Source organism: Chlorocebus sabaeus, chromosome 5 (assembly GCF_047675955.1).
Source record: "Chlorocebus sabaeus isolate Y175 chromosome 5, mChlSab1.0.hap1, whole genome shotgun sequence".
NCBI lineage: Eukaryota > Metazoa > Chordata > Mammalia > Primates > Cercopithecidae > Chlorocebus > Chlorocebus sabaeus.
This window is the reverse complement of record NC_132908.1, coordinates 27,462,404-27,483,170: the sequence shown is the minus strand read 5'-3', so window position 1 is coordinate 27,483,170 and position 20,767 is coordinate 27,462,404. Positions and strand designations below refer to the sequence as shown.

Genomic DNA, 20,767 nt, shown 5'->3' with positions numbered 1-20,767 from the left:
TACTGCAGGCCAGGTGCGGTGGCTCACACCTGTAATCCCAGCACTTTGGGAGGCTGAGGCAGGCAGGTCACCTGAGATCAGGAGATCGAGACCAGCCTGGCCAACACGGTGAAACCCCATCTCTACTAAAAATACAAAAACTAGCCGGGCGTGGTGGTGGGCACCTATAGTCCCAGCTACTTGGGAGGCTGAGGCAGGAGAATTGCTTGAACCCGGGAGGTGGAGGTTGCAGTGAGCCGAGATTGTGTGACTGCACTCCATCCTGGGCAACAGAGCGAGACTCTATCTCTTAAAAAATGAAAAAATTTGGCCAGGTGCGGTGGCTCACACCTGTAATCCCAGCACTTTGGGAGGCCGAGACAGGTGGATCACGAGGTCAGGAGATCGAGACCATCCTGACTAACACGGTGAAACACTGTCTCTACTAAAAATACAAAAAACTAGCCAGGCGAGGTGGCACCTGTAGTCCCAGCTACTCGGGAGGCTGAGGCAGGAGAATGGCGTGAACCCGGGAGGCGGAGCTTGCAGTGAGCCAAGATCGCAGCATTGCACTCCAGCCTGGGCGACAGAGCGAGACTCTGTCTCAAAAAAATAAATAAAAAATAAATAAATAAATAAATAAATAAATAAATAAATATAAAAAAATAAGAAAAATTTAAAAAGCACTGGAGACCTGGGCTCAGACACTGTCCTCATCCTTCTTTTTCCTTCTGTAACTGAGCCAACTGAAAAAAGCCACTCGACTTTGAGTTTCTTTTTTTTTTTCAGACAGAGTCTCACTCTGTCACCCAGGCTGGAGTGCAGTGGTGTGATCTCAGCTCACTGCAACCTCCTCCACCCGAGTTCAAGTGATTCTCCTGCCTCAGCCTCCCAAATAGCTGGGATTATAGGTGCCTGCCATAACACCCAGCTAATTTTTGTATTTTTAATAGAGACAGGGTTTCACCATGTTGGCCAGGCTGGTCTTGAACTCCTGACCTCAAGTGATCACCCACCTTGGCCTACCAAAGTGCTGGGATTACAGGTGTGAGCCTGGCCAAGTTTCCTTTTCTATAAGCGAGAAGACCTGTAACAGGTTTTTTTGAAATAGCAAAAAACTGACGTAACTCCCTCTATTTTTGTTGAAGAGGCCCTTACCCATTCCTGCCCATAGGTTAGGATAATTTTAGAGCACTGAGATAACATGCAAAAACAGCAATCACGTAGTTTTTAAAACTAAGTCTGGCATTAAAGGGGACGTATGTAAACAACTAACTACGTTTTGTTAAAGATTTATAGAAGCACGGCCGGGCGCGGTGGCTCAAGCCTGTAATCCCAGCACTTTGGGAGGCCGAGGCGGGCAGATCATGAAGTCAGGAGATCAAGACCATCCTGGCTAACACGGTGAAACCCCGTCTCTACTAAAAATACAAAAAAATAAAAAGAAATTAGCCAGGCGTGGTGGCGGGCGCCTGTAGTCCCAGCTACTCCAGAGGCTGAAGCCGGAGAATGGCGTGAACCCGGGAAGCGGAGCTTGCAGGGAGCCGAGATCGTGCCACTGCACTCCAGCCTGGGCGACAGAGCGAGACTCCGTCTCAAAAAAAAAAAAAAGATTTATAGAAGCACTGTGACCTGACCAAGGACCAAGAAGTTCCCAACCTCCTTGTATCGTCTCTGGTGCCCGGATGTCTGTGCTGCTAAGTTACCTCTTGATCTCAACCCCGTTCTCTTCCCCCTACCCTTAACATTAAAGATGGTCCTTTAGAACACTAGTTCACTATCTTCTCAATTGCATGGCTTTCCAGATAAACCTGACTTTCCTCCCACCAACTCTTGCCTCTTAAGTCTGGCTTTCAAGTAACAAGCAGCCAGACCACGGTTCAGTTACAAATCCAACTAGTGATCCCCATTGTTCCTTCCTGCTACTGCATTCTGAGAGTCACTGACTATGTGTGTGCATGAGTTTGGTCTCTCCACCTTGACTGTAAGCTCCCTGAGGGCAAGAGGTATTGTGATAACTTTTCTCCTGTCTCTCCTGACATTATCGGCCCCCAGGAGGGGAGAGAATCTAGGGTGACTGAAACAGTCAGGAGTTTGGCTGGGCGTTTGGAGTCAGGCAGGCTGAAGCTCATACCCTGGCTTTAGTACTTCCAGCTATTGGACCTCGGGTAAGTGCTGGCCTTCTCTGAGCCTCAGCTTGTTCATTGGTAAAACGGAGAGAGGCACAGCTGCCTCACAGAGGTGCTGAGGGCTCCAGGCAGTGTCAGCAACCGCGCAGTGCAGCCGGCCCTCAGTCTGATATAAGATCAGTGTTCAATGAGCCTTTTCTTCCATCAGTAAATGCTGATCCTTCCCCGAACTCTTCCAGGGCCCTCACATTTTGGACCGTGAAAAACCGTTGGGGTTGTGGCTGGAATCAGTTCTAATTACCCCAGGGGGCTCTAGGAAAGGAAGGAGGTTCAGAAGGGGAGCTCCAGGGGACAAAGTCGGGGCCCTGGGTTGGGAGGCTGCGGTGGGAGGAGAGGGTTGGCTGTCTGCTGGGAAGGACTTACTCCTGGATGAGGACGTTGATGGGGTACAGGATGGGGATGCTGGTAGTGGCCGAGTTGTCCTTCAGGAGGCCTGAGTCCTCATTGTTACTGCATCGAGGCAAGGAAGAGGCCAGTGTTAGGAGAAGGGCTTGGCCAGGTCTGAGACCAGGGCAGGGATGTGGGCAGGGCCTGCTCACCAGGTCACATTGGCGCGCAACTCGACCAAGTCCCCCCAGGAGCTGTTTACCAGCGTATTAAACATCATCTGTAGAGCAACCTGGCAGGGAAGGAGAAGGGAATGGAAATGGAAGGGGCATGAGGAGCAGCCCCACGGCCCCCACATCCAGTCACCATCATCTCAGGGACCCCTTATCAAGTACTCACTGCACCCCAAGCACTGAGCTAGGATTCTACCCAATGTGAAGATGAGGCAACCAAGGCTCCAAACGGTTAAGTCATGTCTATAAGGTCACAAAGTGAATAACCCAATCCCAGCTTTGCCTGATTCCAAAGTCCAGGCTCTCAAACATGACACGAAATAGATTCACATACATTTCTCTTGGGTGGGGGCAAAGTACACCCTTCCTGACAGTCACCTACTCCCTCCTCCTGAGCCAAGAGCTCCCTGCCCTCTGCCAGCTCAGGGTCCCTAGGCTGCTTGGTCCCTGGAGACTTGAAGCACTCACAGAGTGGCCTGCTTTGAAGATGGGAGAGCTCACGTTGCAAGATAACACCCTGGACAGAAGCTTGGACTCTTCAGGAAGCTCCTCACAGCTCACAGGCATCTGGCTATGGGGCTGGGAGTGAAAGGAGGGAACAGGTTTGTTAATGAGCAAGGCCAAGGTTTCCCCAGAGGCCACCAGCCCTCCTGGCCTACGTCCCCCAGGGGCTCTGTCTCTGTCGTGGCACCTTCTCAGAGGGAAAGGGCCCAAGAATCAGGGCTGCAGACAGAGGCTTAGTACAAAATCGTCACTGCAAGGCCAGGTAAGGTAGCTCACACTTGAAATCCCAGCATTTTGGGAGGCTGAGGTGGGAGGATTACTTGAGGAGTTCGAGATCAACCTGAGCAGCAGTGAAACTCCATCTCTACAAAATAATTAAAAAAAAAAAAAAATACAGGATCTTACTCTGTTGCCCAGGCTAGAGTGCAGTGGTGCGATCTCGGCTCACTGCAACCTCTGACTCCCAGGCTCAAGCAGTCCTCTTGCCTCAGCCTCCCAAGTAGCTGGGACTACAGGGATGTGCCACCATGTCCGGCTAATTTTTGTGTTTTTAGCAGAGATGGAGTCTCTCTATGTCACTCAGGCTACTCTTGAACTCCTGGGCTCAAGGAATCTGCCTGCCTTGGCCTACCAACGTGCTGGGATTACAAGTGTAAGCCACCATACCTGGCCTACAAAAGATTTTTAAAAATTAGCTGGGCATAGTGGGGTATGCCTGTCGTCCCAGCTATTAGACAGGAGAGTCACTTGAGCCCAGGAGTTTGAGGCTGCAGCGGGCCATGCTTGCGCCACTACACGTTAGCCTGGGCAACAGAGTGAGACCTTATCTCAAAAATAAAAGTTGGGTGTAGGGGGGTAATTGCAACACTATTTATAAGTTCTATCGTGAAGTTTTAAAAATGCCACTACCTCTATGCATTCAGTAACCATTTACAAAATGAGCCTTATCGTGGGCTAAGCATTATTAAACCATTCATCCCAATTTTGTAAAGGATAGATTTCAGTCTCAGACTGGGAAGGAAACAGATAAGGAAATAGAGGTTCAGGGAGGCTAAGGGACTTTCCCAAGGTGTCATAACTGGGTAACAGTAGGGATCCATAAGAACTTGAACACAGAACTGTTTGACTCCAGTTATTTTCTCTCTCTCTCTCTCTCTTTTTTTTTTTTTTTTTTTTGAGATGGAGTCTTGCTGTTGTCACCCAGGCTAGAGTGCAGTGGAGTGATCTCGGCTCACTGAACCTCCACCTCTTGAGTTCAAGTAATTCTCCTGCCTCAGCCTCCCAAGCAGCTGGGATTACAGGACAGGCTACCACGCCCAGCTAATTTTTGTATTTTTAGTAGAGATGGGGTTTCAACATGTTGCCCTGTCTGGTTTTGAACTCCTGACCTCAGGTGATCTGCCCACCTCAGCCTCCCAAAGTGCTGGGATTATAGGCGTGAGCCACCGCACCCAGCCCAGTTTTTTTTTGTTTTTGTTTTGTTTGTTTGTTTCTGAAACAAAGTCTCACTCTGTCGCCCGAACTGGAGGGCAATGGCGTAATCATAGCTCACTGCCGCCTCAAACATGACTCCAGCGATCCACCCACCTCAGCCTCCTGAGTAGCAGGACTACAGGCACACCCCACCACACCTGGCTAATTATTTAATTTTGTGTAGACACAGAGTCTTGCTCTGTTGCCCAGGCTAGAGTGCATTGGCATGATCATAGCTCCCTATGGCCTCGAACCCTTTGGCTTAAGCACTTCTCTGAGTGACTACCTCTGAGGACTACCTCAGCCCCCCAGGTAGCTGGAATTGTGCCACTACATCCAGCAAAGAAGCATTTAATGTTGTTGTATAAGAATAATTCGGCCGGGCATGGTGACTCATGCCTGTAATCCCAGCACTTTGGGAGGCCAAAGTGGGCAGATCACCTGAGGTCAGGAGTTTGAGACCAGCCTGGCCAACATGGTGAAACTCTGTCTCTACTAAAAATACAAAAATTAGCCAGGCATGGTGGCGGGCGCCTGTAATCCCAGCTACTCAGGAGGCTGAGTCAGGAGAATCACTTGAACCCGGTAGGCGGAGTTTGCAGTGAGCCGAGATCACGCCATTACACTCCAGCCTGGGCGACAAGAGCGAGACTTCGTCTCAAACAAAACAAAACAAAACAAAACAAAAAAATTCAAGTGTTCATCAACAGATAAATAGATAAAATATGGTCTATACATAAAATGGAATATTATTCAACCTTAAAAAGAAAGGAAATTTGGCGGAGCACACTGGTTCACACCTGTAATCCTAGCACTTTGGGAGGCTGAGGTGGGCAGATTCCTTGAGCTCAGGAGTTTGAGACTAGCCTGGGGAATATAGTGAGAGCCTCTCTCTATTTAAATTTGTTTTTTTTTAGATGGAGTCTTGCTCTGTCACCAGGCTGAAGTACAGTGGCACAATCTTGCCTCACAGTAGCCTCTGCCTCACAGGTTCAAATGATTCTCCGGCCTCAGCCTCCCTAGTAGCTAGGATTACAGGTGCACACCACCACACTTGGCTAATTTTTGTATTTTTTAGTAGAGACAGGGTTTCACTATGTTAGCTAGGCTGGTCTTGAACTCTTGGCCTCAGGTGATCCGCCCGCATTGGCCTCCCAAAGTATTGGGATTACAGGTGTGAACCGCGGCACCCAGCCTGAGAGGGTAAACTTCGTACCTTAGATCATACAGCTCGAGGCTGGGAACCCAGATATGACCCTAAGACCCCTGTCCACCCGCGGCTGCCCACGTGTTCAGGCTGTCCTGGCTGCCTGGGGCTCAGAGAAGGGAGTAGCGGCTGCGGAACGCACACCCGTAGGCAGGCACTGTACTCTCACCCACCTTCAGCATCTCCACCTTGCGGAAGGAGAGTCCCCGTGGGAAGTGCAGGTCCAGCTGGACCCAGTAAGCATCTTCTCCCAAGTTACTCAGGCTCAGCTCCACAGAGAGGCTGGCAAAAGCAGTCAGACGCAGGGCTCTGGATCTGTGGGGGATGATCAGGGAAAAGTTAGGTGCCGAGATGGAGGAGGGAGGATCAGGGTGGGGAATATCAGAACTGAAGGATCTGGTGGGCCAGAAAGAAGTAAATCAAAACCAATCATCTTTTATGCTCAGTCTTTTTTTTTTTTTGAGACAGAATCTTACTCTGTAGCCCAGGCTGGAGTGCAATGGCACAGTCTCGGCTTATTGCAACCTCCACCTCCAGAGTTCAAGCAACTAAACTGCCTCAGACTCCCAAGTAGCTGGGATTACAGGCATGTGCTACCACGCCCGGCTAAGCTTTGTATTTTCAGTAGAGACGGGGTTTCACCATGTTGGCCAGGCTGGTCTTGAACTCCTGAACTCAGGTGACCCATCTGCCTTGGCCTCCCAAAGTGCTGGGATTATAGGTGTGAGCCTCCCCGCCCAGCTATGCTCAGACTTTCAGTTTTGCAATTCTTGCAATCTTATTTACTGCTGACTGATGGGAGTTCCATGAGGGATTTGCTTTCTATTTTATTTACTTTTTATTTTTTAGAGATAGGGTCTTGCTCTGTCACCCAAGCTGGGGTGCAGTGGTGCTTACTGCAGCCTTGAACTCCCAGGCTCAAGCAATCCTCTTGCCTCACTCTCCCAAGTAGCTGGGAATACAGGCATGAGCCACCATGCCCAGTTAATTTTTAAATTTGTTGTAGCGACAGGGTCTTGCTATGTTGCCCAGGCTGGTCTTGAACTCTTGGCCTTAACCAATCTTCCCACCTTGGTTGGCCTCCTGAAGTGCTGGGATTACAGGCATGAGCCACTGAGTTCAGCCTCAAATTTCTCAGAAAAGGAAACTAAGGCCCAAGAGAGGGTAGTGGCATCTCCAAATGACATATCTGGTGAGTGGAGCAGGGGGTCTTAAAACAGAGTGGATGGAGGCTGGAGGGCGGGAGGCCTTACTGACCTTGCAGGAGAGAAGGACACTCTCAGGTTTGCCTCACACTTCTTGTCCTCCCCACAGTTCTTCTCAAAAGGGATCTGAAAGGCCAAGAAGAAAGGAGTAAGAGGCTCAGACCAGGAGGGACCTGACCCCAGGCCTCTCTGCCTGCCCCTCCTCCCCTCTTACCTCCCAGGTTTCTGAGTGCAGGGAGGGCCTCAGGATGGGCGGTATGTCCTTGCTCTGCCAGGCGAGGGGTAGTGGGCAGGATGGAGAGAAGAGAGATTAGCCGAGGCAGCAGACCTCATGAATGAATGAGAGCTGGTGGGGCAGGGGCTTAGCTTAACTGAATTGGCTGTGGTTGGCCCTGCCCAGGAGCCAGCTGCCTTCCCAGGGCTGCCCCGCTCTGCTGCCTCAGCCCACTGCCACTTGTGCAGTCGCACTCTGCTGGCCGCTCTTTTTTTTTTTTTTTTTTTAAAGACAGAGTCTTACTCTGTTGCCCAGGCCCAGGCTGGAGTGCAGTGGCACGATCTCTGCTCACTGCAACCTCTGCCGCCTCGGTTCAAGCGATTCTCATGCCTTAGCCTCCTGAGTAGCTGGGATTACAGGCATCCATCAGGCATCCACCACCATGCCTGGCTAATTTTTAAAAAATATTTTTAGTAGAGATAGGTTTTCGCCATGTTGGCCACGCTGATCTTGAACTCCTGGTCTCAAGCAATCCACCCCCTCTCAGCTTCCCAAAGTGCTGGGATTATAGGTGTGAGCCACCAAATCTGGCTGGCTCTTTTTTTGTTTTTTGTTTTTTTCTTCTTTAGAGACACAGTCTCACGTTGTTGCCCAGGCTGGAGTGCAGTGGTGCAATCACAGCTCAATAGCTCACTGCAGCCTCACTCTGGGCTCAAGTGATCCTCCCTGCTCAGCCTCCCAAGTAGCTGGGACTATAGGGGCGCACCATCATACCAATTAATTTTTTATGTTTTGTAGAAAGGGAGTCCCACTATGTTGCCCAGGCTGGTCTCAAACTCCTGGCCTCAAGTGCACCATCACACCTGACTAATCTTTGTATTTTTAGTAGAGACGGAGTTTCACCATGTTGGCCAGGCTGGTCTCGAACCCCTGACCTCAAGTGATCCACCCATTTCAGCCTCTCAAAGTGCTGTGATTAAAGGAATGAGGCGCCTGGCCATGGGTGGCTCTTCTTGACAAATGGATTTCTCTGATAAACTCCCCACCGTCCCTAGCCATCTCTTCTTACCGCCCTTTGGTCCCTCGGTGTCCCTTCCTCCTCCCAAAGAGAGAAATTCAGGGAAACATTGATGGGGGAGATGAGGTCTTGAACACATACCTGAGGGTGATAAGAATACAGCCTATGTCATGAATCTAACCTTTACCACACTTCCTTGAGATGTATACCTTGTCAGCATTTTACAAGTGGTGAAATTCTGGTATTTCGCTGTCTAAGACTCTACCAGTAGTGAAAATCCATTGACTACATAGTGGGTGTGTATAGCACACCCAGGGGGTTCTCAGCAAAGTTATCATCCCTGAGCCCCAGTTCCTCAGCAGACATCACTAATCAATCCCAGCACTTTTTCCCACTGCGTCACAACTGAAGCCCCTGAATTTTGACCTAGGCAGCCATTATCAAAGTTTACATAAGAAAATTTCAGAATAACTAGAATATCCTAGTTCTAGAATTTTGTTCCTTGAGAACAGGGCTGGGTCTTAGTCACTTGTTATTACCAAGGCCTGACACTGGCATTCTGTAGGTACTCAAATAGTTTTTCACCTGAAGGTTCTACTAACCCTAAGAGGTAGGTATTATTACCCCAACATTTAAAATAAGGAAAATGAGCTCTCCCTTCCTTCCTTTTCTTTTTTCTCTTTTCCTTCCTTCCCTTCTTCTTTCTTCTTTTCTTTTTTCTTTCTTCTTTTTCCTCCCTCCCTCCCCCATTTCTTCCTCCCTCCCTCTCTCCCTCTCTCCCTCCCTTCCTTCCTTCCTTCCTCCCTTGTCCTTCCTTCCTCCCCTCCTTTCTTTCTCTTTCTCTTTCATCCTCCCTCCTTTCACCCCACTCTAGAAAAGAAAAAGAAGAAAATGAAAACTAAAAAGGTGGCACAATTGTCCTAAGAACTTGGAGTGACAGAGTCAAGATTTGAACCCAAATCTGTCCAAATACAAAGTCCAGGATCGTTCCACCATGTCACACTGCTTTCTTTTCTGGCAAATTTATGTTTAAAATGTCTAAATCTTTTTTTTTTTTTTTTGAGACGGAGTCTCGCTCTGTCACCCAGGCTGGAGTGCAGTGGCACAACCTCGGCTCACTGCAAGCTCCACCTCTCAGGTTCACGCCATTCTCCTGCCTCAGCCTCCAGAGTAGCTGGGACTATAGGCACCCGCCACCGTGCCCGGCTAATTTTTTTATATTTTGTTAGTAGAGACGGGGTTTCACCGTGTTAGCCAGGATAGTCTCGATCTCCTGACCTCGTGATCCACTCACCTTGGCCTCCCAAAGTGCTGGGATTAAAAATGTCTAAATCTTATAAGAGGTGGAAAGGGAGGAGGCAGAGGGGCACTGAGTAGAGGTTTGAATGAAATAGAGGGTGAGTCGGTAATTGTTGAAACTGGGTGATGAGGACCTGGGGATTCATTAAACTATTTTTTTCTAGTTTTGTATGATTCACATTCCCCATAATAAAAAGTTTAAAACAGGCCAGGTGTAGTGGCTCACACCTGTAATCCCAGCACTTTGGGAGGCCGAGGTGGGTGGATCACCTGAGGTCAGGAGTTTGAGACCAGCCTGGCCAACATGGTGAAACCCCATCTTTATTAAATTATATTATATTAATTATGGTATTCATAATTAGCCGGGTGTGGTGGTGCACACCTGTAGTCCCAGCTACTCAGTAGGACGAGGTAGGAGAATTACTTGAATCCAGGAGGCAGAGGTTGCAGTGAGCCCAGATCATACCAATGCACTCCAGCCTGGGCAAAAGAGTAAGACTCCATCTCAAAAAAAAAAAAGTTTTTAAAACAAACTTCAAATTTTCAAATTCTTATGTCCCAATCCTATACTGTCTTATATGATTTTGTTTTGTTTTATTTTTTGAGACGGAATTTCACTGTTGTTGCCCAGGCTGGAATGCGATGGCACGATCTCGGCTCACTGCAACCTCTGCCTCCCGGGTTCAAATAATTCTCCTGCCTCAGCCTCCTGAGTAGCTGGGATTACAGGCACCTGCCACCCATACCTGGTTAATTTTTTGTATTTTTAGTAGAGATGGGTTTTCACCATGTTGACCAGGCTGGTCTCGAACTCCTGACCTCAAGTGATCCGCCCACCTCAGCCTCCCAAAGTGCTGGCATTATAGGCATGAGCCACCACGTCTGGCCTTTTATGAAATATTTAAGAGAACAAAACAATTTTATATCAATCTCTTTTTTTTTTTTTGAGATGGAGTCTCGCTTTGTCACCCAGGCTGGAGTGCAATGGCGCAATCTTGGCTCACTGCAAGCTCTGCCTCCCAGGTTCACGCCATTCTCCTGTCTCAGCCTCTCAAGTAGCTGGGACTACAGGCGCCCGCCACCACGCCCGGCTAATTTTTTTGTATTTTTAGTAGAGATGGGGTTTCACCATGTAAGCCAGGATGGACTCAATCTCCTGACCTCGTGATCCACCTGCCTTGGCCTCCCAAAGTGCTAGGATTAGAGGTGTGAGCCACCGCGCCCGGCCATTCTGCTAATTTTTGTATTGGTAGAGACAGGGTCTTGCTATGTTGCCTAGGCTGGTCTTGAACTCCTGGCCTCAAGGGATCCTCCTGCCTTGACCTCTCAAATTCATTTTCTTCTGAGGGCTCCTATTCCATGCAAAACTTCTATTAAGTAAATCTGTATCCTTCTCTCCTGTTAACCTGTTTTGTTTTGTTTTGTTTTGTTTTGTTTTCTGAGACAGAGTCTCACTCTGTCACCCAGGCTGGAACACAGTGGCACGATCTCAGCTCACTGCAACCTCCTCCTCCCGGGTTCAAGCGATTTTTCTGCCTCAGCCTCCCAAGTAGCTGGGAGGCACCAGCCACCATACCTAGCTAATTTTCTGTATTTTTAGTAGAGATGGGGTTTCACCATGTTGGCCAGGCTGGTCTAGAACTTCTGACCTCATGATTTGCCTGCCTCGGGCTCCCAAAGTGCTGGGATTACAGGTGCGAGCCACCATGCCGTGCCTGGCCCTTTTTTTTTTTTGAGGTGGAGGTCTCCTCTTGTTGCCCAGGCTGGAGTGCAGTGGCGTGATCTCGGCTCACTGCAACCTCCGCTTCCTGGCGTCAAGCAATCCTCCTGCCTCAGCCTCCCGAGTAGCCGGGATTACAGATGCCTGCCACCACACCTGGCTAATTTTTGTTCAGCCTCCTGAGTAGCTGGGTCTACAGGCAGGCACCACTACACCCAAATAATTTTTTTTTTTTTTTGTACTTTAGTAGAGACAGGGTTTCACCATGTTAGCCAGGATGGTCTCGATCTCCTGACCTCGTGATCCGCCCGTCTCGGCCTCCCAAAGTGCTGGGATTACAGGCTTGAGCCACCGCGCCCAGCAGAATTTTTTTTTTTTTTTTTAATTAGAGAAGGGGGGGTCTCACCATGTTGTCCAGGCTGACTTTGAACTCCTGCGCTTAAGTGATCCTCCTGCCTCAGCTTCCCATAGTGATAGGATTACCAGCATGAGCCACAGCACCCAGCCAACCGCCCCCTACCCTTTCTTTTTCTTTTCTTTTTTTTTTTTTGAGACGGAGTCTTGCTCTGTTGCCCAGGATGGAGGGCAGTGGCACAATCTTGGCTCACTGCAACCTCTGTCTCCCAGGTTCAAGCAATTCTCCTGCCTCAGCCTCCCGAGTAGCTGGGACTACAGGCGCCCGCCACCGTGCCTGGCTAATTTTTTGTATTTTAAGTAGAGACAGGGTTTCACCGTGGTCTGGATCTCCTGACCTTGTGGTCCGCCCACCTCGGCCTCCCAAAGTGCTGGGATTACAGGCGTGAGCCACCGCGCCCGGCCTACAAAAACATTTTAAAAAATTATCCAGATATGGTGGTGCATGCCTGTAGTCCTATCTACTCGGGAGGCTGAGGTGGGAGGATCATTTGAGCCCAGAAGTTGGAGGCTGCAGTGAGCCATGATTGCATCACTCCACTCCAGCCTGGATGATAAAATGAGGTCCTGTCTTTAAAAAAAGAATTTTAATACAAAATTTAAAAAATTAAAAAACTAGAAGGAGCCAGGCACAGTGGTGTGCACCTGTAGTCCCCGCTACTCAGGAAGCTGAGGCAGGAGAACCTCTTGAGGCCAGAAGTTAGAGTCCAGTCTGGGCAACACAGTAAAACCCCCATCTCTAAAAACATAAAATATGGCCAGGTGCAGTGGCTCATGCCTGTAATCCCAGCACTTTGGGAGGCTGAGGTAGGAGGATCACCTGAGGTCAGGAGCTCGAGACCAACCTGGCCAACATAGTGAAACCCCAACTCTACTAAATATACAAAAATTAGCTGGGCATGGTGGCACATACCTGTAATCCCAGCTATTCGGGAGGCTGAGGCAGGAGAATCGCTTGAACCCAGGAGGTGGAGGCTGTAGTGAGCCAAGTTCATGCCACTGCACTCCAGCCTGGGTGACAGAGCGAGACTCTGTCTCAAATAAATAAATAAATAATATAAAATAGGCCAGGCGTGATGGCTCATGCCTGTAATCCCAGCACTTTGAGAGCCAATGCAGGTGGATCACCTGAGGTCAGGAGCTCGAGACCAGCCTGACTAACATGGTAAAACCCTGTCTCTACTAAAAATACAAAAATTAGCTGGGCCTAGTGGCAGGTGCCTGTAATCCCAGGTACTCGGGAGACTGAGGTAGGAGAATCGCTTGAACCCAGGAGGCGGAGGTTGCTGTGAGCAGAGATCATGCTGTAGTGAGTGAGACCGTGCCACTGCACTACAGCCTGGGCGATGGAGCGAGACTCTGTGTCAAAAAAATATATGTAGCTGGGTGTGGTGGCTCACACCTGTAATCCCAGCACTTTGGGAGGCCAAGGGAGGCAGATCACCTAAGGTCGGGAGTTCGAGACCAGACTGACAAACTTGGTGAAACCCCTTCTGTACTAAAAATACAAAAATTGTCGGGCATGGTGGTGCATGCCTGTAATCCCAACTACTCAGGAGGCTGAGGCAGGAGAATCACTAGAACCCAGGCGGCGGAGGTTGCAGTGAGCCAAGATCGTGCCACTGCACTCCAGCCTGGGCAACAAGAGCGAGATTCCGTCTCAAAAAAAAAATATGTATAATTTTATATATAAAAATATATATTTATTTAAAATTTATGTAAAATATATACATTTTTATATAATTTTATATACAATTTAAAATTTAATATATATTTAAAATTAAAATATATATTTAAAATTTATATAAAATATATATTTTATATATATATATATTTTTTGAGATGGAGTCTCGCTGTGTCATCCAGGCTGGAGTGCAATGGCACGATCTTGGCTCACTGCAACCTCTGCCTCGTGGGTTCATGCCATTCTCCTGCTTCAGCCTCCCGAATAGCTGGGACTACAGGCGCCCGCCACCTCGCCAGGCTAATTTTTTGTATTTTTAGCAGAGACGGGGTTTCACCATGTTAGCCAGGCTGGTCTCAATCTCCTGACTTCGTGATCCGCCTGTCTTGGCCTCCCAAAATGCTGGGATTACAGGTGTGAGCCACCGCGCCTGGCCATATATATAATTTTTAAAAAACACTAGAAGAAAATATGTTAAAGGTGTTATTACTACCATTGCACAGGAGAGGAAGTGACAGCACAGAGGGATGGAAGTGACGGGTCACCCACTGGACAGTGATGGAGCTGAGCCTGCCCCTGCAGGTAGCTCATCCCAGAGCACTGGCGCTGGCTCCCTTACCGGGAAATGAAATGAGAAATCAGTGCAGGACATGGTGGTGGTGACAGCTATGTTCCTTCTGAGTTCATGTCTCCCTCCTGGGAACAACCCCCGTCTTCTGGTCCGGTGGCCATCCAGCTGCAGAGTGTAAGTGAGATTGGCAACCAGGTGGCCTGGGCAGGGCGGAAAAGGCAAGAGTTGAATGGTGGGGGATCCCAGGGCCATAAGCCTGGATTTGGGGCAGCAGCTACCCTGGGGAGCAGGAGGAGAGCTCTGACCTTGGAACTGGGGGATGAGAGACTTGATCTGGAAACAGATTGTGATATTAACACCTTCTTTCATCTTGTTACTTGTTGAATAGGAGCACTCCACTTCATGCACTGGGATCTCGGCTGGAGAGAAGGACATCAGGGTGACCACATCCACCACGGGCCGGGAGCTGCAGGGCAGAAAGCAACCAGTTCTCTCCCTCCAACCCCACTGCACGTCCCCCCTCAGATGTGGGGCTCCCGCCAGCAGAGCCCAGACAACTCTCCTTCCCTAAAGCAGACCTCAACATGTCACTGCCTCCTCTTAAGGAAAATAATAATAACAGTTTTTATTTATTTATGTTGAGACAGGGTCTCACTCTGTTGCCCAGGCTGGAGTGCAGTGGCATGATCACAGCTCACTACAGCCTTGGCCTCCCAGGCTCTAGTGATCCTCCCACCTCAGCCTCCCAAGGATCTGGGACCACAGGCATGTGCCACCACACCTGGCTAACTTTAAATAAATTTTTGTAGAGAAGGGATCTTCCTATGTTGTCCAGGCTCGTCTTGAACTCCTGAGCTCAAGCAATCCTCCCGTCTTGGGCTCCCAAAGTGCTAGGATTATAGGTGTGAGCCACCATGCCTGGCCAATAATGATGATAACTAATTAGGGTGCCCAGTTCATTCTAGCAGCCTCTGACCCATTTTCCATGAAGAAGAGTAAGCTCTTAGGAAGAGAAATCATGAGTTACTTTCTTGCTTATGTTTAAGCCTTCAATGATGCTTGCATGAATTTTATTATGCTTCATAATAAAGTTGCAGCTTTTGTTGTTGTTAGAGCCTCGCTTTGTTGCCCAGGCTGGAGTGCAGTGGTGCAGTCATAGCTCACTGCATCCTCACACTCCTGGCCTCCAGTGATCCTCCTGTCTCAGACTCCTGCATAGCTGGGATTACAGGAGTGAGCCCCAGCGCCTGGCTCCTTTTTTTTGAGATCCACCTCCTGAGCTCAAGCAATTCTCCCGCCTCAGCCTCCGGAATAGCTGGGATTACAGGCACGCACCACCACGCCCAGCTAATTTTTGTATTTTTAGTAGAGATGGGGTTTTAACAGGTTGGCCAGGCTGGTCTTGAACTCCTGACCTCAAATGATCCGCCCGCCTCAGCCTCCAAAAGTGTTGGGATTACAGGCATGAGTCATCGCACCCTGCCTATTTATTATTATTATTTTTTTGTGATAGAATCTCACTCTGTCGCTCAGGCTGGAGTGCAGTGGCATGATCACAGCTCACTGCAACCTCGACCTCCCAGGCTCAAGTCATCCTCCTGCCTCAGCATCCCAAGTAGCTGAGCCTACAGTCACGCACCACCGTACCTGGTTAAAAAAAAAAAAAGGCTGGGCGTGGTGGCTCACTCTGTAATCCTAGCACTTTGGGAGGCCAAGACGGGCGGATCACTTGAGGTCAGGAGTTCAAAACCAGCCTGGCCAACATGGTGAAACCCCGTCTCTACTAAAAATACAAAAAAATTAGCAGGGCATGGTGGTGCACGCCTGTAATCCCAGCTACTTGGGAGGCTGAGGCAGGAGAATCACTTGAATCCAGGAGGTGGAGGTTGCAGTGAGTCAAATTCGCACCACTGCACTCCAGCCTGGGTGATAAGAGCGAGACTCTGTCTCAAAAGAAAAAGAAAAAAAAAAAAAAAGCTAAGTGACTGGGGTAACAGCATCCCAGAAGTAAATGGCAGAGCTTTAACTTGAATCCAGATTACCATGTTCTAAAGCTATGCTTTTCCCGGTCCCATGATAATGCTTCTTTTTGAGTTTTAGTGTCAGGTAGGCCTGGGTGCACATCCCAGTTCCATCACTGATGGCAGCTGTTCAACCTGGAGTAAAACATGAAGACTCTATAAAAAGCAAACCTATTTAACAGGGCTGGGTGAAGACCCAACGAGCTCATGCCCATGAAACATCTGCATGGGGCCTGGCACATAGTAATTGCACAGAGGATGTGGCCAGGTGCAGTGCTCATGCCTGTAATCCCAGCTACTTGGGAGGTTGAGGCAGAAGGATCCCATGAACCCAGGAGTTTGAGACCAGCCTGGGCAAAGTAGCAAGACCATATCTTTTTTTCTTTTTTCTTTTCTTTTCCTTTCCTTTTTTTTTTTTTTTTTTTTTTTTGAGATGGAATCTCACTCTGTCGCCCAGGCTGGAGTGTAATGGCACAATCTCGGCTCACTGCAACCTCTGCCTCCCGGGTTCAAGCAATTCGCCTGCCTCAGCCTCCCGAATAGCTGGGATTATAGGTGCCTGCCACCACGCCTGGCAAATTTTGTATTTTTAGTAAAGACAGGGTTTCACTATGTTGACCAGGCTGGTCTTGAACTCCTGACCCCAAGTAATCCACCCACCCTGGCCTCCCAAAGTACTGGGATTACAAGTGTGAGCCACTGTGCCTGGCCTGGAAGACCATATATTAAATAAAAATTAGGCCATGCTTAGTGGTTCCTGCCTGTAACCCCAGCACTCTGGGAGGCTGAGGAGAAAGCATAGTTTGAGACCAGGAGTTTGAGACCAGCTAGGGCAACATAGCAAGTCCCCATTGCTACGAAAAAAAAAAAAAAAAAAAAAAAATTAGCCAGCTGTGGTGGCGAGCATTTGTAGTCCCAGCTACCTGGGAGGCTGAGGTGGGAGGATCACTTAAGCCCAGCAGTTTGAGGCTGCAGTGAGTTGTGATCACGCCACTGCACTCCAGCCTGAGCAACAAAGAGAGACCCTGTCTCTTAAAAAACCCAACATAAATAAATAAATAAAATATAAACAAAACATAGGATAGGAGCTGGGGTCATCAGGTATGACCCGGGAGCCCCATCTCACCTCAGCACGATCATCTGGCTCTCAGCCCCCACAGCCACATCTGCCAAGCCGTCCCCTTCAAGGTCCTTCACCCCATGGATGGAGCGTCCAAACCACCGAACTCCTGAGAGCACCTGGGTCCCTTCTATCCGCTGAGAGCAAGAAAGGAATTATCACTAAGTTGAGGAGAGGTAAGTTGGAGGGAGGGAAGGGTCAGGCTGGGGAGTGGGGTCTGGGCTTGGGGGCTTAGGGCACCTGAGAATGGAGTGTGATTGGCAGGCAGGATACCTCACCTGACTTGACTGGGGGCTAAGCCCCCCATGCCTCCCATTGAAGATGTACACAGCTCCCTGCTCCTCCAGAGGGGCCCCCACAGCCACGTCCACCAGCCCATCTCCGTTGATGTCTGTCAGAGCAGTGATGGCTTCTCCAAAACGCCCGAGTGGGTAGCCGGGGTCCCCCTGCAGCTCTGAGACCTCTTCAAACCCCAACTAGGAAGTAACAAGAGACAGGTCACACCCAAGTCACTCAGCAAGCCGTCACAGAGCAACTGAGTGAAGAACGCTAAAAAAGGTAAGACGGGGTCCCTCCAAGAATTGGAATGGAGCTGTCAGACTAACCAGGGTTCAAGCACCAACCCAGCCTCTTACTGTCCTCTTACTGTGACCTTGTGGTTTCAGACATCCCCCTGCTGGGCCTTGGGGTTTCCCTTTATATATATACATTTTTTGAATAATTTTTTTTGAGACGGAGTCTTGCTCTGTTGCATTGGCTGGAGTACAGTGGCGTAATCACAGCTCACTACAGCCTCGAACTCCTGAGCTCAAGCAATCCTCCCACCTCAGCCTCCCAAATAGCTGGGACCACAGGCATGTACCACCACATCTGGTTAACTTTAAATTTTTAATTTATTTATTTTTATTTTTGTAGAAACAGGGTATTGTCATGTTGCCCAGGCTGGTCTTGAACTCCTGGCTTCAAGCAATTGCCTTGCCTCAGCCTCTCAAAGTGCTGGGATTACACGCATGAGCCACCGCACCCCAGGGATTTCCATTTATAAAACAAAGCTTGTAGTATCTCAGCAGGTGGTCATGAGGAAAGTGAGGTCATGTCTATAAAAAGTTTGGCGCCGCCAGCTTGCAGTGAGCCGAGATCGCGCTACTGCACGCCAACCTGGGCGACAGAGCGAGACTCCGTCTCAAAAAAAAAAAAAGTTTGGCGCCGCCTGCCAGGTGCAGCTGTTCACGCCTATAATCCCAGCAGTTTGGAAGGCTGAGGCAGGTGGATCGCCTGAGGTCAGGATTAGAGACCAGCCTGGCCAACATGTCGAAATGCTGTCTCTACTAAAAATACAAAAATTAGCTGGGTGTGGTGGCGGGCACCTGCAATCCCAGCACTTTGGGAGGCCGAGGCAGGTGGATCACCTGAGGTCAGGAGTTCAAGACTAGCCTGACCAACATGGCGAAACCCCGTCTCTACTAAAAATACAAAAATTAGCTGGGCATGGAGACACACACCTGTAATCCCAGCTTCTCGGGAGGCTAAGGCAGGAGAATCCCTTGAACCCAGGAGGCAGAGGTTGTGGTGAGCCCTGATTGCACCACTGCACTCCAGCCTGGGCCACAAGAGCAAGACTCTGTCTCAAAAGAAAAAAGAGGCCGGGCGCGGTGGCTCAAGCCTGTAATCCTAGCACTTTGGGAGGCCGAGACGGGCGGATCACGAGGTCAGGAGATCGAGACCATCCTGGCTAACATGGTGAAACCCCGTCTCTACTAAAAAATACAAAAAACTAGCCGGGCGCGGTGGCGGGCGCCTGTAGTCCCAGCTACTCGGGAGGCTGAGGCAGGAGAATGGCGTAAACCCGGGAGGCGGAGCTTGCAGTGAGCTGAGATCGGCCACTGCACTCCAGCCTGGGCGACAGAGCGAGACTCCGTCTCAAAAAAAAAAAAAAAAAAAAAAAAAAGAAAAAAGAGATATTGGCACTGGACCCTGCACACAGTCTTTCCCCAGTGAGGATTCGCTATTGCCTCTCTGTCGTTCTAAAAGTTTGATCACCACATGACCAGACAGAGAAAGCCTTCACACTAACTGGGAGCTGCGAATCTCTGCTGCTCCGCCTCCTCCCTCTCAGCCCCAGGTCCTGGCCCCACCTGTTTTCTCTGGTAGATAAACACCCGGCCTCCTCTCTGCTCCCCGTAGAACAGTGGGGCGCCAATCAGCAGCAGCTCTGTCTCCCCATCTTGGTCCACATCGACGCCGCACAGCTCGCCACCGAAATAAGAGCCAATCTGTGGGGAGAGACAGGTGTTTGGGGAAACGCCTGTGGGAACAGCAGAGGCTGGCAGGGAGATACCTGTACCGAGTTCATCTTATGCCACTCCCTCAAATGCAGGTTCCAGTCCTGGATCCACTCCTAGTCTATGTGCATTAAGACAAGGTGGACTCTTTGAGGTTGTTTCTTAAACTAGAGAGGGAGATGACAGGGCTTACCTCCGTGTGTTATGAGGGACAAATGTGATGGTGTTTAGCCCAGGGCCTGCCACACGTAAGTGGATGAGCATTCAAAGGACAGAAGGGAGTGTGACGCGTGTCCCTCCAGTCCCTGGTCTGCAGATGCCCTTGGACTGTGCGCACCTGGGTCCCATGGATTGTCTGGATCTGGCTCCAGCGTCCTCCGCCCTGTGGCTCTTGGAACAGCAGCACTCTGCCCACGTGCTGGTATCGAGGGGCTCCTGAGGCCAACAACGAAGTCTTTTCCCCCGAGGGCAGCCAGGTCACAGTGTAACCTGAGGAAAGTGTGCGGGGCGTGGAGTTAGAAACAGAGGATGCTGGAAGAACACCCAGCAGGAGAGGGGCAGGGGCCCCAGGGAATTGGGTTAGTAGCAGAGATGCATCAAAACAGCTGAAGACCTTCTCCTGAGAAAAGCAGCCATGCGCTCCCAGCCGACCAAATCCTGCCATCTTGGGGATGGCATTTCTTCAACTGTGGGTGACATGCACACCCAGGGAAAAGCAGCTATGCACCACAGGTGGAGTGTGGAGCCTCTTCTGAACCTCAGTTTACCTGAGGATTAGTAAGGAAAACTCCATTCTTCTTCTTTTTTAGAGACAGCGTCTCGCTTTCTTGCCCAGGCTGGAATGCAATGGCGTGTTCTCGGCTCACTGCAACCTCCGCCTCCCGGGTTCAAGCAATTTTCTGCCTCAACCTCCCAAGTAGCTGGGATTACAGGTGCCCAGCCACCACACCCAGATACTTTTTTGTATTTTTAGTAGAAACAGGGTTTTGCCATGTTGGCCAGGGTGGTCTCGAACTCCTGGTCAGGTGATCCACCTACCTCAGCCTCCCAAAGTGCTGGGGTTACAGGTGTAAGCCACCATGCCTGGCCTCTTTTTTCTTAAATAATAAAATAAAATAAAATAAAACGGGAGGCTGGGTGCAGTGGCTCACACCTGTAATCCCAGCACTTTGGGAGGCTGAGGCGGGCGGATCACGACAGGAGATTGAGAGAGCATCCTGGCTAACACGGTAAAACCACATCTCTACTAAAAATATGAAAAATTAGCTGGGCATGGGGGCAGGCGCCTGTAGTCTCAGCTACTTGGG

At 49.6% G+C, this 20,767-nt stretch overlaps 1 protein-coding gene across 1 annotated transcript in view; it reads right to left on the bottom strand.

Annotated features, from left to right (window-relative positions):
* ITGAL (integrin subunit alpha L) overlaps positions 1-20,767 on the bottom strand; it is a 51,767-nt gene that overhangs the window by 9,846 nt on the left and 21,154 nt on the right. Inside the window, exons 12-24 of the mRNA XM_037989640.2 lie at positions 19,798-19,949; positions 19,314-19,451; positions 17,457-17,654; positions 17,185-17,315; positions 14,343-14,503; positions 14,086-14,237; positions 8,401-8,490; positions 7,332-7,385; positions 7,170-7,243; positions 6,086-6,227; positions 3,197-3,307; positions 2,708-2,787; positions 2,532-2,618 (exon numbers count right to left, since the gene is read on the bottom strand). Of these exons, the coding sequence (XP_037845568.2) occupies positions 2,532-2,618; positions 2,708-2,787; positions 3,197-3,307; positions 6,086-6,227; positions 7,170-7,243; positions 7,332-7,385; positions 8,401-8,490; positions 14,086-14,237; positions 14,343-14,503; positions 17,185-17,315; positions 17,457-17,654; positions 19,314-19,451; positions 19,798-19,949 (1,570 nt within the window). The remainder of the gene's footprint in view (positions 1-2,531; positions 2,619-2,707; positions 2,788-3,196; positions 3,308-6,085; positions 6,228-7,169; positions 7,244-7,331; positions 7,386-8,400; positions 8,491-14,085; positions 14,238-14,342; positions 14,504-17,184; positions 17,316-17,456; positions 17,655-19,313; positions 19,452-19,797; positions 19,950-20,767) is intronic.